This window comes from Hermetia illucens, chromosome 6 (genome assembly GCF_905115235.1).
Source record: "Hermetia illucens chromosome 6, iHerIll2.2.curated.20191125, whole genome shotgun sequence".
NCBI classification, from domain to species: Eukaryota; Metazoa; Arthropoda; class Insecta; order Diptera; family Stratiomyidae; genus Hermetia; species Hermetia illucens.
Genome location: NC_051854.1, coordinates 102,900,484 through 102,914,481, shown reverse-complemented (window position 1 = coordinate 102,914,481; position 13,998 = coordinate 102,900,484). Strand labels below are relative to the sequence as shown.

Genomic DNA, 13,998 nt, shown 5'->3' with positions numbered 1-13,998 from the left:
GAGTCGAGAAGCGACGTACGTGATGGAGAGTCAGATTTGCTTTCACTTTCGTTTTATACGAAGAAATGTCATTAGACAGAGACGATGGGTAGTGTTTGTGTGGCTCTTGCGTGAATATGAGTGTCGCCATTTTTGTGCTGTCGTTCAATTATCTGGAATGGGCATTGAACTTGAAATGTCATGCAAAGTGGGCAATTCTAATTGACATCAAAGACGGTGGTATAAGTCATTGATAGATCTTGTATAGAGACATCTCTGGGTGAAATTCTGACTGGAATATTTTGGATAACCTCTTAGCATTGCAGATCCGCGGCATTAAAAAATTACTATATTTTTTTTTACCCCGAAATTAAATTAAAAAAAAAGCGGAAAACAAAAAACGCTAAGACGTAATCGAGCGAGCAATTTGAATCTTATCTATGTGAAGGCATCCGGTTGGGTGTTTATATGTTACTTTTCAAGTGATCAATCAGTTTTAGCAGGAAATTGGGAAATTGATGCTTGAATGGACAATCCTTCAAGTTAGTTTGTTACCATTACTGCCAAATTTACCTACAACAACAAACTATATAGCAAATTCTGACTTTTTTAGCTGGACGGCAAAAAAACGGATTTGCACTGAGTAGGATTCGAACCATGGGCACACATAATAAATAACGGTACTCTTCCTTTGTGACTTAATTTGAATTTGAATAATAGAAACACAATCGTATATTGTCAATTAAGAGATAAAATTTTTATTCACCGAGTATAGTCGTGTGGCAGGCTTTGAAGAAGAAATACAATAGAACGAAGTTTAATAGGATTCAGAGAACCGCGTGTGCAGGTGCTACGGGGGCTCTGCAGTTCTGCCCGGCAGATGCTCTCAATGTAGTCCTGCATCTCCTCCCCCTAGACCTCCACATCAAATATGTTGCAGCGTGCAGTGCCGTCAGACTACGTGAGTCTAGATGAAATGCCTCGAGAAATCTGGGCATCCCCCACGGACTATGTCACACGCAAGCTGAACTTCACGAGAAACTTTGCTGTGGACCTTCCAACCAGGGCAAAGTGGAAAACCGGCGGCGTGTTGCAAGACTATGACACGGTATTCTTTACGGACGGATCAAAGATGGCCTATGGAGTCGGTGCGGGGGTTTTCTCGAATACACACGGTGTATCCAAGTCGTATGGTCTCCCAGGTTTCACCAGTGTATTCCAGGCGGAAGTACTGGCGATATTGGAAGTCTGTCGATGGCTGGAGCGTGACTCGAGCCCCAAGCGTAACATAGCCATTCTGACCGACAGCCAAGCGGCAACCAAGGCCTTGTACTCAACGACGACATCTTCCCGGTTGGTGGGGCAGTGCAGAGACACGCTCAACCATCTGGGCGGCACGCTCAAGATCACTCTCCTCTGGGTTCCCGGGCATAGGAACATAGAGGGGAATGAGCGGGCTGACGGATTGGCCAGGCAAGGCTCTGCTCTTGGCAGCCCCTCGGGGAATACAGTCGGTGTTCCGCTGGCGGCTGTCGGGGGCCGAGTCTACTCGCACTGTCTAGCAGCCGCGGGCCTGAGATGGCGAAGGCTTACAAGCTGTGCCAAATCAAGCAGAATTTGGCCCGCTTATAACATAGTCCGATCACGAGAGCTCCTGTGCCAGACGCGTGCAAATGCATTCATGATTACGGCGGTCTGCACGGGACACTGGCCCATAGAGGACCATGCTGCTAGGCTCGGTTTACCCCACAACTCGCATTGCCGAAGCTGCGGAGAAGGAAGGGAAACCCTCATGCACTTTCTCTGCGATTGCCCAGCTCTGGCTCGAGTCAGGCTGCGGACACTGGGTAATCCATTCTTTGGGGACCTCAGTGAGATTTCTAGCTGCAGGGTCGGAGAGCTGTTTTCCTTCGTGAATGCTACGGGCTGGCTCTGAAGATCCGAGCCAGCTGGACTCTGCTTCCCTGTTCCTATAACAACAGTCACGGTCTTAGGAGTTTGTGGCATCAAAACGGCGCACCAATGCGCTAATTGGGCTCCTCGGAGCGGCCACTGATACCTACCTACCCTCATAGTCGTGTGGGTATCACTTTTCAAAGAGGAGGAGTGCAGGGGTCCGAAAAGGGTCAATTACTTCAATGACCCATTCTCGGCAACTGCCGAAATCAACTATCTGAAGAAAATATAATCGTCCATGCACATGATATTTAGGCCTCAAAATACTCTCCATACACAGGTAAATGAATTTAATAATAGTATATTACTATATTTATTATAAGTATAGTTTTTGGAAACCGCCTGAGAACCTATCTTAAGTTTATTCTAGAATCACCATTAGTAATATAGGCTATACTATAGAGCATGATATTACCAAGCTTGGTGGAAATCCCACCATTACGAACTGACTTTCAATAGGTCAAAGTTGCCCCTTTTGTGCAAATTTCTTGCATTCTAAAACTTTGCATGGCAGTGTCATATTAAAGCGAATAGTCTAATAAACCAAACGCATAATCATTATAAGCTAAGTACAAATGGGGCAAATGGCTATTCAAATAGGCTTAAATAAGGAATACACAAAACCTTTCATATTTGAAGCATTCAGCTTCCGGTTTCCCGAATTGTTCCTATTGTTGTCATTCACAAAATACGTAAGCAAGGCCAAACTTCTTTACCGCGATCTGAAAAGTAAAATTCGAAATTTGATGGGTTTTTGAAAACCCCTTTTTGTCCTCTCGCTACTTCTTCCTGTTACGACTCTCCACCTTATTTTCACTAATAACGGACATAATTTCTATGGTATAGTCTAAGAAAACAATCAAAGATCGTTTTTGAAAAAAATATTGTACTTTTCAAATTATCAGCATTTTAAATTTCAACCAAATTCGTTGTTGTTGTTGGTTTTTGTTTGTCCTTTGGAGCCCCGGCGGGCTAATAGGATTTCCTAATACATGATTACACCAAGATTAATGACGGGCATTCTGCCTATGTTGCCAGAAAACCATTTTCGTTATTGGCCAAACGTTTATTTATCAAAAAAGTGTCTTCACCGTATAACTGTTGCAAAGACATTTGTGTCGAAACCTGTCCGAACAGGCTGGCCACACACGCCCAAAAATGAATACTACCAGCTTCAACAAGCAATAATATGAGTCATATTGGTCTAGAAACAGAGTCGGTAGCGTTTGGGATATCTCACTGTTAGTTGTGTCCGAAGGGCTTAGAAGACAGCGAATCGGTCTGACTACAGTGAGGGTTGCGTCGCAACTCGCAACCAAAATCAAAAGCACTGAAAACCCTGTGCCATTGTATGTGACGTCACAAGTCGCGTCCAGAAACTTTAGTAGAGTGGCAACTGGTAGTTGCTCGTTAAAACCTCAAAAATTTCAAAGTTAATTTCGCGCGCGGGGAATATGAATAAAGACGGTAAAATATTCTTTCGTGCTTTGCCGTACAAATAATTCCGTAAGCTGTCCCAAAAGAAAAATTCGTAAGTAGATTCCCATCGGTCGACTAAATGCAGTTTCTTTGGATTCAGGTTTAAATTTTGGGGATCATTTCAATGCAGGCTAACTTTTTTTAAATTTGAACTCCAATCTTAATTGATAATATACTGGTTTGGAATCTTGTGTCATTATTATTCAAATTCAAATGAAGCTACAACAGAAGAGACTCCACAAAATATTCGACAGACTAAAGTTCGAATCCCGCCTAGTGCAAATTCATTTTTTTTTGTGGCCTGCAAATCTCCCAAAAACGTATTTTTTTTGTCGACACCCAGGTAAGGATGCGAGTGAAGTTTCTTGTGCACCTCTGTTCGGGGATATTTTCGCCAAAGCCGTGTAAACATTGTCCTTGCTTATTAACTGCACTCCCTCCATTACTTTGTCTCTATAACTTTTACGCTGGCACATGTAAATCAATTATGCACCAATATGACGAAGATTTCCATTAATTTAATTTCTCACACTTGTAAAATGCAAAATGTGTTTGAAGCATGCGGTAAACAGCATATTGAATTTTCGATTTTGACAACTTTTTAGTTTTGGGACATTGAACTCTCCAGAATTTTCTATAAAGCTTCTAACTATTACTACCGCAACGTAAGGTAGTTTTCCTTTTACGTAACAATTTCCCACTTTTCTGTTGAAAACAGATTGATTAGTTGAAAAGTAAAAAGTAACGCCTGGTGAGAATTCAATTTTTAAATTAATAAAAGAGTGTTCCGAATTGTTTTTTTTTCAATGGATATAGCAATTGGGAAGGTGAAACTACTACTACTATGAAAAACATACAGTTATTTTCTAATGCAGAGAGTCTATTGTCTGCGGAGTTAGCCATTCTGGTGCCTCACATGCTGCTTTGTATAGATGATGTTTTTCGAGCGTTTCACAATAAAGCTTATCCTGGATAAATTGCACAAAAGTGGGATAATCGACTAATTCAGAACAGGCTCTTGACCATCGAATTCCGATCATCACTGCACAGGCTCCATTGGACAGGAGGGGATCGACGCGATTTTCGATTTTTCAATGGGATTTGAGAGAAAGGACCTCCCACTTCTCCCTTCGTCGCCCCCCCTTTAATAAACACTAACTTTTTCACATGAAAATAACCCCAATTTTTTGCGTCATTGTTTTTAAGGGAGGGATAAGGGCCACAATTCTTTAACGGGATTAAGAAGGGGGACCTTCTCCTTTCTTCTACATATTATTAACATTGTGTCTCCTTCACAGGGTAGGGTTTAAAATTCAAACTTGACCATGATGATATCAAAAAACTCCACTTTGAAGGGCCATAAATTTTGATGAGGAGGGTGGGCCTCCCCCTCTATGAACTCCTCACTCCTCTGGGGATGGGATTGAAAATTCAGCCTTTACCGAAGATTGGGGTTCTGTATAATAGAGGAAAAGTTCACTTTTTGCCAATGGAAAGCGATACCTATACGTTGAATTCAATTCAGTTCAATAAGGCGAATTGGAAGGAATTTTAGAATAAGTTTGTTCGAGGCTATAAGGAGGAATGTCTTAATGGAGAAACGGTAGCCTAATGGTATGTTGGAAGAAGGTAGAAACATGATGAATAAATACGAAGAAATAGAAGATAAACTAATAGAAAAATTTTAATTCGTAATCATGATTACGAATATCATGATTACGTGATTGTAATCATAATCATTATGATTGTAATCACGTAATCATGCTATCACGTAACTATAAAGGTGTAATCATAATCCTCCATTTTCAAATGCGATTGCCTGATCTCATTCTTTAATAAAATGTATATTTGCAGCATTGCAAACAAGTTAATACAGATGAAAAATTTGAAATTTTGTGATTGGTTTTGAGCATTATTTAAATTTTTAGGATGATCTGATTTGGTGGATTTGGATTTGGGGCTAACGCTAACGCCCAGTCGAAACGCACAGCAAGACAGAATATTACCTGGTGTATTCATTCGCAGGATATGTGAATTAAAAAAAAATTATTATTCAATTATAGCTTAGGCAATTGCTTCCGTTCGCCTCAGACAACAGCACACAAATGTCTGTGCCTGTTCCGAAAAATGTCTGTTTCAAATAAACAATCGTTTTAGACAAATTTCTGTACCAACCAACATCTGTCAGACAAGTGTCTGTGTCTATCTCAGACATCAGGCATACAAATGAGTGTACCTATGTCAGACAATTTTTTTCATCTGAACCGTACAACACGACAATTGCTTCTTACGAAATGCACCATATATATGTACATATATATGCTTCTAAATTGAAAATATTGGTATATTTGTGCGCATTTGAACTCACCATATTGCGGCCTGCTACGGACGCGCTCGTAGATATCTACGTGCCTATAAATTGAAAACATTCGATCTCGTAGCCAATTTGAGGTCATCCATATGGGTACCGTGGGGGGTTGTTTGCACTTTGTAGGCATATACATGTGTATGTATATGTAGGCCCAAATGTGCATAAATATGTATATATGTTTGTACTTCAACCACAGCCGCAATTGTCGAATCTTGTTTTCATGATGACTATATATAATTATAGTCATGTAATAATAATTAAGTCATTTTTATAAGGTCCTATAGGTCCCATTTGAGTCATAAGGATCTATACATTTTACTTGATGTAAAGATGTTACCTGATTTTGTGTCTTAGGGTGAAAGGTTGGGTAAAACAAATTTTTAGCATCAATAGCAATTAGCAATGCAATATCAGAAATAAGATCAGCTTGGAAAAGTAGTAACCACATGACCATATTATATGAAAAAAAAATTACACGCTTCTTTCGCATGTATTGGAAGCCCCCTTCAAACTCATCACAAAATGACGCCATTTGGTATCTGTAGAAAGATTCACACACAATTTTAAAAAATAAAATTATCTCAATAAAGAGGTGCCTCCGCAATTTATAAAGGTTTTCAGTTTCAGTCATTTCCAATAAATTAATCATCAAAGACAGACAAACAGAAATTCAGTTGTTTTTAAAACGGCTTTATCTTATATCAGCCCAAAACCTTAAAAACATTTTCAATTTCAATTTGCATAACTCTCGAACGCATGTGCCCTAAATTCAATCTACAACTAAACCAATTGTTACTTATTCCGCGCATTGTATCTAATCTACTAAATTGTTAATTAAAATATTAGCACTTGTACAGGACACAAACAACATCCATCGTAATGATAACTACGGTGATTTCATATGATTTCATGATTATGATTACGGTGATTACAATCATGTAAACACAAAATCACGCTGATTTCTGATTATAATCGCAATCATAATCATGATTATGGTTTTGCCCAACTCTGATCTCGTGATAGCTAAGTTGCAATAAAAAAATCAATTCTGAAACCCTAAACCACATTAGGTTAGCTAAATCGAAATCTCTATAACTCGAACAATTTTCCTGGCAGTCTGAAAATATTTTTAAACTTCTGCGGATTCTTCACCATTATTTGTAGTAGTAAGTCATCAATATAATAAAATAAAAATTTTATAAAAAATGTGGAACGCTTCACGATTTTGCGTGTCATCCTTGCGCAGGGGCCATGCTAATCTTCTCTGTATCGTTCCAATTTTAGTATATGTTCTGCCGAAGCAAGAACGATTGTTCGTTCTTAAAAGATGTATTTATTCCAAAAGACAACAGAAATATTACCTATGAATTATATTCAAGTGAAATATTTCTTACAAAATCATCATTACTATGATGTACCTGAAATATGTATTCACTTTTTAAAGAATGACAGATAGATGGCTCTATGAATAATAACAAAACGATTATCAAAAGTCGACAATTTTCGACAATTTTTGTGAAAAATTGATTTTTTGCATGTATTTAGATATTATTAATAGCCGGCAGCGATAACGGCGCCGCCGTGCCACCCTTGCACATTTTCCTTGCAAATCCAATTGCATTAGAAGCAAGACGAACTTCATTGATAAGAATTAGTAGAAAGACGAGCCGGGAGCCATTTTACTGTGATGTGTTATAGTAGGTAGGTTGGTTTTATCTTATGTATATTGAAATGATGACTAGTTCTGCAGTTTATCAATTGCGCACGCTACTCTATAATACACTTAGGCGGCGGAGGTCTGCTAAGTCAAGAAAAATAAATTCTGATTTGGCTTTTACACGTTTGCAAACCTCAACAAACCCTCAGAAACGCCCGGGTGCACTTATCGGAGTCTGGCGAATAGACCGGAACTATTCATTCAAAGGAGCTTTGATGGGACCAATAAAAAGCCAGCAAACTGTAGCACTGGGTCGCAAAATACAGTTCTATAAAATGTGTATCCATTCATGTTTTTATTTAAGCAAATTTATATAATTTTTTTTTAAATTCAGTCTTGGTGGACGCAAATGTCACTTGTGGTTTCCGTGGTGTAGTGGTTATCACATCCGCCTAACACGCGGAAGGTCCCCGGTTCGATCCCGGGCGGAAACATACTTTTTAAGGAGGTCTCCCGTGTGTCGGGTTGGAGAAATCGATTTTTTTACTTGAATTGTATCTATATATAGTGGAGAATATGTGGGCTGGGGATGGGGGATTTTCCGATATTCCGAGTCGTCCAGAAATTAGTGTTAAACAGGTAAGGAGTTTGCAGCTGCGGCTAGAGTACTCGATGAGAAAGGGCATCGAATCTTTTTTTACCTGAGCCTTATAAATTCGAACACAGGTATAAATATAAAAAGATGGAAAACCAATCAATTGTCTAAACTTATTTGCTGTTTGGAATAAAAAGGATAATCCAGTCTAGAGTGAGCACTGAAAGGCTTTCAAGCTATACTCAATTATATTTTGTTGTAAGTATTGTGCTGTTTGTGTGTTCAGTGATTTTTTTAAATGGATCGTACGAAGGGAGATCGCTTTAACGTTCAACGTTATGCTCGCATTAAAAAACGAGTATTTCATGGGAATCGATACTTATCAGAGAAGTAAAAAGGACTTCGCATCAACATCAGCAAAGAAACTTTTAACAAGCATGAACATGGATGTTCCAATTGCGACAAGTTTTCTATATTGTATATTGGATTTTGCTGGAGTTTTCTCCGGTATTTCTGCAAATTTCTGCAAATAATAAAATATACGTAGTAATAAAAAAGGAATGCGTAGGACATGTCGAGAAAAGAATGGGAACGCGGCTTAGAAATGCAAAGAAGAATCACAAAGGCATCGGTGGAAAAGGGGCTGGAAAAGGTTATTAACGACCTCAATACATTTTTTGGGCTAGCTATTCGTCGACACGCAAATTCGATAGAAGGAATGAAGCAAGAAATTTGGACAACTTTCTTCCATAAATGTTCTACAGACGAAAATCCTCAGCATCAAAATTGTCCAGCAGGCGAGGACAGTTGGTGCAAATGGTGCAAAGCGGAAGCTAAAGGAGAACTGGATAGTTTCCACCACGAGAAGGCTGACTGAAGAAATTCAAACAGTCATCAAACCAATCTACGAAGATTTGTCACGAGATGATCTGTTGAACAGATGTTTAGGAGCAGAGACCCGGAATAACAATGAGTCGTTAAATGCATTGATCTAGACTTTAGCTCCTAAACACCTTCATTCTGAGGCCAAGGATGTAGAAATAGTCACTTTTCTGGCTGTAATTATTTTCAATAAAGGATTCAATGGCATTCTCAAAATCCTAGTGACAATGGGATGTCAAGTTGATCACATATGTCAGGTTTATGCCGACCGCCGTAATGAAGCGCGAATTTGGCGGTCCGAACGACGATCGACTGACCTCGCTAAAAGAGCCAGAATTGAAACCAGAGAGCAAAAATCGGCCTTACAAGACTTTTTTGAAGAAACGGAGGGTACTCTCTATGGACCAGGTATAGCAGATTAATGGTGAGTTAAAATTTCACTGTTGATAATCACATTTAAATTTTCAAATGCATTTTTCTCGAAACTGAATCTTGAAAATCGGCTGCCACCATAGCTCAAAATCTATCCAACCAAATTCTTTGAAATTTTCAAGACTTCTTTAATACATATTTCTACGGTCCGCAAACTAGGATAATTGCAATCGGACGGGTAGTTTTTTTTTTGCTCATAAAAAATGCCGTAAAAAACACCAAAATCCAAAAAATTAACTTTAAAAGCCCACCAAAAATTTACCTTTTAATATTTTCTAATTATCCTAGTTTGCGGAACGTGAAATATTGTCCACATTAAAATGCCGTTTAGTTTTTTTTCCTCAGATGAACATAGCGCCCTCCAGCGTGGCAGCAGAAAAACACCTTTTTTTTGGAGATGGGTGCATAAATTGACACCTATTTCGGAAACTAGCTAGGATATCAAACTGAAAAATTTATCACATATACTAGAGATTAATAAACATATGGTGAAAAAATCACGTTTCTATCTTTATCCAGTCCTTCAAAATAATTTTTCAAAAAAGGCAGAAAAAACGACCTTCACACGGGATGACCCCCTTAATGAATGAAAACGGGCGAAAAACCGTAGTTTGCTTGATAAACTTTAAGGATCCCCCTTTCCGTCGCTTATAGCCCCTTTTTATTGACACAAAAACCAATATTTCGGGAACAAGTAATAACATCAATAAAAAAAATCAATGGCACGTAAACGGTGTCTCTAATTTGCTTTCTTTGTTAAAACGCCATGAAAATTTTGCTTCCCAACAGCAATAAAAATTCCAATTTTATAGCTTTCACTTTTTTCTTTTACTGACAGTAGGAACACTTCTGTTTTTCTGAAAACACGATCAATATTCAACAATAGTATATTTATAAGCTATACTTTCATTTTCTTTTAGAAATGTTAAAATATTTTTTTTTTCATGTTTGTCCTTAATAGACACACAAATCTCACGGAAGATGAAAATGATAAAGACAATAAAATTGGGCAGGAAACGTTTTCGCTAAGGATATTAATGGTATTGGATAATGCTTACATACTTTTTGTTCTTTTTTCAATTTTTCTAAATATATTCTCAATTTATTTAAAAACAAGCGATGTGCCAGTTGATTGATTGGCTTTTGTGGAGTGTGAACATTGTAAAATGAAATAGATGCATTTGAAATTTAATTTCCATTTTGTCTAAGTCCTAGCTCATGAAGCTCGCCCTCTTCGTCGACGGAATCTTCCTCATCGGAACCGTGACGAGAAGCTGCTGGTGTTGTATGACCTGGAAATAATAAATAAATATGAAGAGGCAGAAAAACTATTGTCTAAGTTGTTTCTAGCTGAAAACACGGTGCTGATAATTTGGCAAACGAGGAAAGCGTATCAACAAACTTACGAGAAGAGCTTGGGCTAGATGGAGCACTCAAGGGTCGAGGGTAATTGAAGTTTCGACTTTGGTCAACATAGGCAGGACCCTCATCTACATAGTCTGGATAAACTTTCTGTAGCGCTTTCACGCGTGCTTGTCGATAGTACTGCAACGAAAGATTTAGTTCAACTTCAATCGAAATATTGAAAGATTCGCATGCTTACAATTCCCAATGTCTTCCAATCCATCAAATCACTCAAACGTTCGGTACGATTTCTCTGAATGACACGTTGTCGTCTATTCAGTTTGGTGAAATCATACATGTAATGCGATAGTTGTTGTACACTCTGCTCTAGTCCAATGTAGCGCCTATCAACAATATAAATACCATAAGATTTAGGATCAGCAATGTGCTCCTGCATGAAACAGCCGAATCCAGATAAATTTGTTGTAATACTTGGAATGCCCATGACGGTACATTCGGCTGGAGTATAACCCCAAGGTTCATAATATGACGGAAAAACACCTAAATGACAACCTCGAACGAATTCTTCGTAATCAATGCCGAACAACGGATTTGTAGATGACAAGAATTCTGGATGAAATACCATTTTAACACGATCGTGTACTGTGTTGAAAAGCTGGCAACGACGAATTGCATTTAAGGCTGGATCGTTCCAGTCGTCAACCTGCACACAAGGAAAAGTATTACGAATAAATACATTTCGAAACACTTTGCTTAGCAAGAGTGTTTTTGTGAAAAAAAAAAAAAACAACTAGTGACCAAATACTTACGATATTGTGAGTAGTAACTGGTGGTAATGAGTCTCTCTGCATTGCATACAGGCAACGTTTGATCTTAACAATATCATCTTTTGTAAGTAAATCATGATTGTCTGGTAGTCGACCTCTGCAACGAAGAAAGGTAAGTTAATATTAACCTCCGGGTTTACAGTTTATAAATGTGACAGCCTTACCTTAAACAAGTATCATACATTCGTTTGCCTATTTGTTGCTGCACGTGCTGAATTGTATCGTGAAGCTGCTTTACTACAGCGTGTCCTCGCAGTGAGTCAACATTGAAATTATTAGTTTTTGTTGGGAAAATCAGGAAAGCTACCACTGTCGTTTCAGAGTTTTCATGCTAAACAATCAAACAAATATAAATTGTCTTTTTTTGCCTTTTTAAAATGCTATCAACCTTTAGAAGACCATTGAGACGAGCGAGGGATTCGATGAAAATGTCAGCTCCCTTGTTTCCGAATTCATATCGTCCAGCGATGAAAAAGTAAAGTGTTTTCTCTAAATCGAAATCCATGTGTCTGAAAAAAATTCACAGCTTTTATTTTTACAAATCCACTGGAGAGAATAGAATAGTCTTGAATGAGTATTTGTCACTTACCCGTAAAAGTGGCCTCGAATGAATTCATGAATTTTATCTTTAGCCATTGCATGCAAATTCTGGAACTCGTGAATGGCAGAAAATTTCTTGACATTGAGCCCATTTGGCGTGATTATGTCTGGCTTTCGTTTTAGAAGATGTTCCGCCTCATAACCTGGTACAAAAACTCATTACATAAACAATACTTTCCTCATTTTTTTTTTATATTTTCTCAACCTGTAATTTCTGATACTGTTGTGAACACATGGGCAAGGTGGGTAGCTGCTCGCTCTAGGCAATACCTGAAATTCAACGATCAATTTTAAGCATTTACATTTCATTGATATCATGCTTTATGCAACTACCTATGGTAAATTTGTCGTTTACCGGCTTCTTCGTCTACGGAAAATTTACTTAGATTGTTATAAAAATCGGTGTTGCCGGCACATAAATAGCGTCCGAGCAGGGTGGCGTGTGTCGTGAAAACTGTAGCCACTTCTACAAGGCGTGTGCGAAGTGCAATCAGGCCAACACCTGCCTGCCACTCATGGAAGTGTGTCACAATCCTAGGATTTCTGATCTCATGATCCTCAGAATAATCATTTGCACATCGTTTGAACTACGCATGAATTAACCAACGATTAGTTTTTATGTTGGGAATAGATGTTCTATAGAGAATATTGAAAACTCACCTCTTCAATAAATTCCGCAATCATGTAGCCTAAAATAATTGCATCATTGCACTCGATGTCCATATGTGGAATGCCAATTGAGGCTTTCTCCCACAGTTCCGTTTTATACTGATCTAATTTCCACGCTCCCGATCCAATATCAAAAAGAACGACCTGTGGACTTCCATCAACCAACCATCTTCCCGTGTGAAGCTGTGTTGCAAAAACTAATTAATAGCCATCTTGTCTATAATACACCAAGTTTGATATTAACCTTGTATCCCCTTGCGCGGATATTGTTGACAGCATCTTGCAAAGGGCTTCCACGTGGAAAATCACCTTCTTCCACTTCAGTTCGGGCACACTGCTCTTTGTAGGGACCTAGAAGGCAAAGTTGTTCGCCCATTTCTTCCGTTGAAACGTACGCTTTTGATCTGATGACAGTGTAAATTCCTCCAACTTTGTTTGCAACTTCCCACGCAATTTCGAAGGTCCATCTGTTTTCGCGTGTTGCTGTATAGCCACGATCAAAAAAGTCCAATAGGTCCAAGTTGGACTCAACCCGAGAAATCCTTCGTGACATCTATTAATTAGGGAAAGAGAAAAAAACATTTTACCACTCAGAACACAGAGAATTCAGGTTGAAATTTCACATCATTATCAGATTTCCCACGATGTAACCAATTGCGAGTTTTCTTATTAATTTGGATATTATTTAGTTCTTTCCTAACGGACTCTATAGCCGACATGATTGTTAGCCTTTCAATTCTCTAACACCGCAACCTTCAAATCACTTTGAAAATGTCCCGAAAAGAAAAATGCACGACAGTATCACTTTTTTGAAATGTATGTTTTTATGTTCAACCATCAACTGATATTTATAATCTTTTCTGATAACGCTCTTCCCAGATTGGTGATTATAATTCACTGATCGAAGCAACTCGACAATCCGCATGAGACTGCCACTAAAATTTTGTTATAGCAAGAAAGGTTACGGAATTAACTAAGTTATGTGATGCGGATTTGTTTCGATAGAGTTACGCAAGAGCAGTCTGATAGTGAATATGTTCGACAATGCAAAAAGTTTGTGCATCTTACAATCTGGGAGAAGACGTAGAGTTGTATTCGTAAGCGTAAAATAAGCTAAGAATTTCAATTTCTATTTCGGAAGAAATCGGATTCAATTATAGCAACACTTCCAATAACGTTATCAAAA

At 38.4% G+C, this 13,998-nt stretch overlaps 1 protein-coding gene and 2 non-coding genes across 3 annotated transcripts; 1 reads left to right on the top strand and 2 right to left on the bottom strand.

Moving 5' to 3' along the window:
* Positions 1-6,986: 6,986 nt before the first annotated feature.
* LOC119660634 lies at positions 6,987-7,093 on the bottom strand. Its single transcript, XR_005250467.1, has one exon. It is a non-coding gene; the product is annotated as a U6 spliceosomal RNA (small nuclear RNA).
* A 770-nt stretch (positions 7,094-7,863) lies between these two features.
* On the top strand, positions 7,864-7,936 carry Trnav-aac. Its single transcript has one exon. It is a non-coding gene; the product is annotated as a tRNA-Val (tRNA).
* A 2,286-nt stretch (positions 7,937-10,222) lies between these two features.
* On the bottom strand, positions 10,223-13,727 carry LOC119660179 (glycogen [starch] synthase). Its single transcript, XM_038068587.1, has 12 exons — positions 13,436-13,727; positions 13,057-13,365; positions 12,804-12,995; positions 12,477-12,730; positions 12,349-12,413; positions 12,133-12,286; positions 11,932-12,052; positions 11,708-11,874; positions 11,526-11,640; positions 10,955-11,419; positions 10,758-10,896; positions 10,223-10,643 (listed from the first exon to the last, which is right to left on the bottom strand). Exons 1-12 carry the CDS (start codon positions 13,529-13,531, stop codon positions 10,540-10,542), a joined length of 2,181 nt encoding a protein of 726 aa, XP_037924515.1. The 5' UTR covers positions 13,532-13,727; the 3' UTR covers positions 10,223-10,539.
* Positions 13,728-13,998: the final 271 nt, after the last annotated feature.

What these genes read in the sequence shown, in the direction of transcription:
- LOC119660179 (XM_038068587.1), bottom strand. Translation starts at nt 13,531, where the DNA reads ATGTCGGCTATAGAGTCCGTTAGGAAAGAACTAAATAATATCCAAATT. An exon ending in GTCTCAATGGTCTTCTAAAG is followed by an intron (nt 11,875 to 11,931) that starts GTTGATAGCATT and finishes TTGATTGTTTAG; the next exon opens with CATGAAAACTCTGAAACGAC. An exon ending in CAGTTACTACTCACAATATC is followed by an intron (nt 11,420 to 11,525) that starts GTAAGTATTTGG and finishes CCTTGTGTGCAG; the next exon opens with GTTGACGACTGGAACGATCC.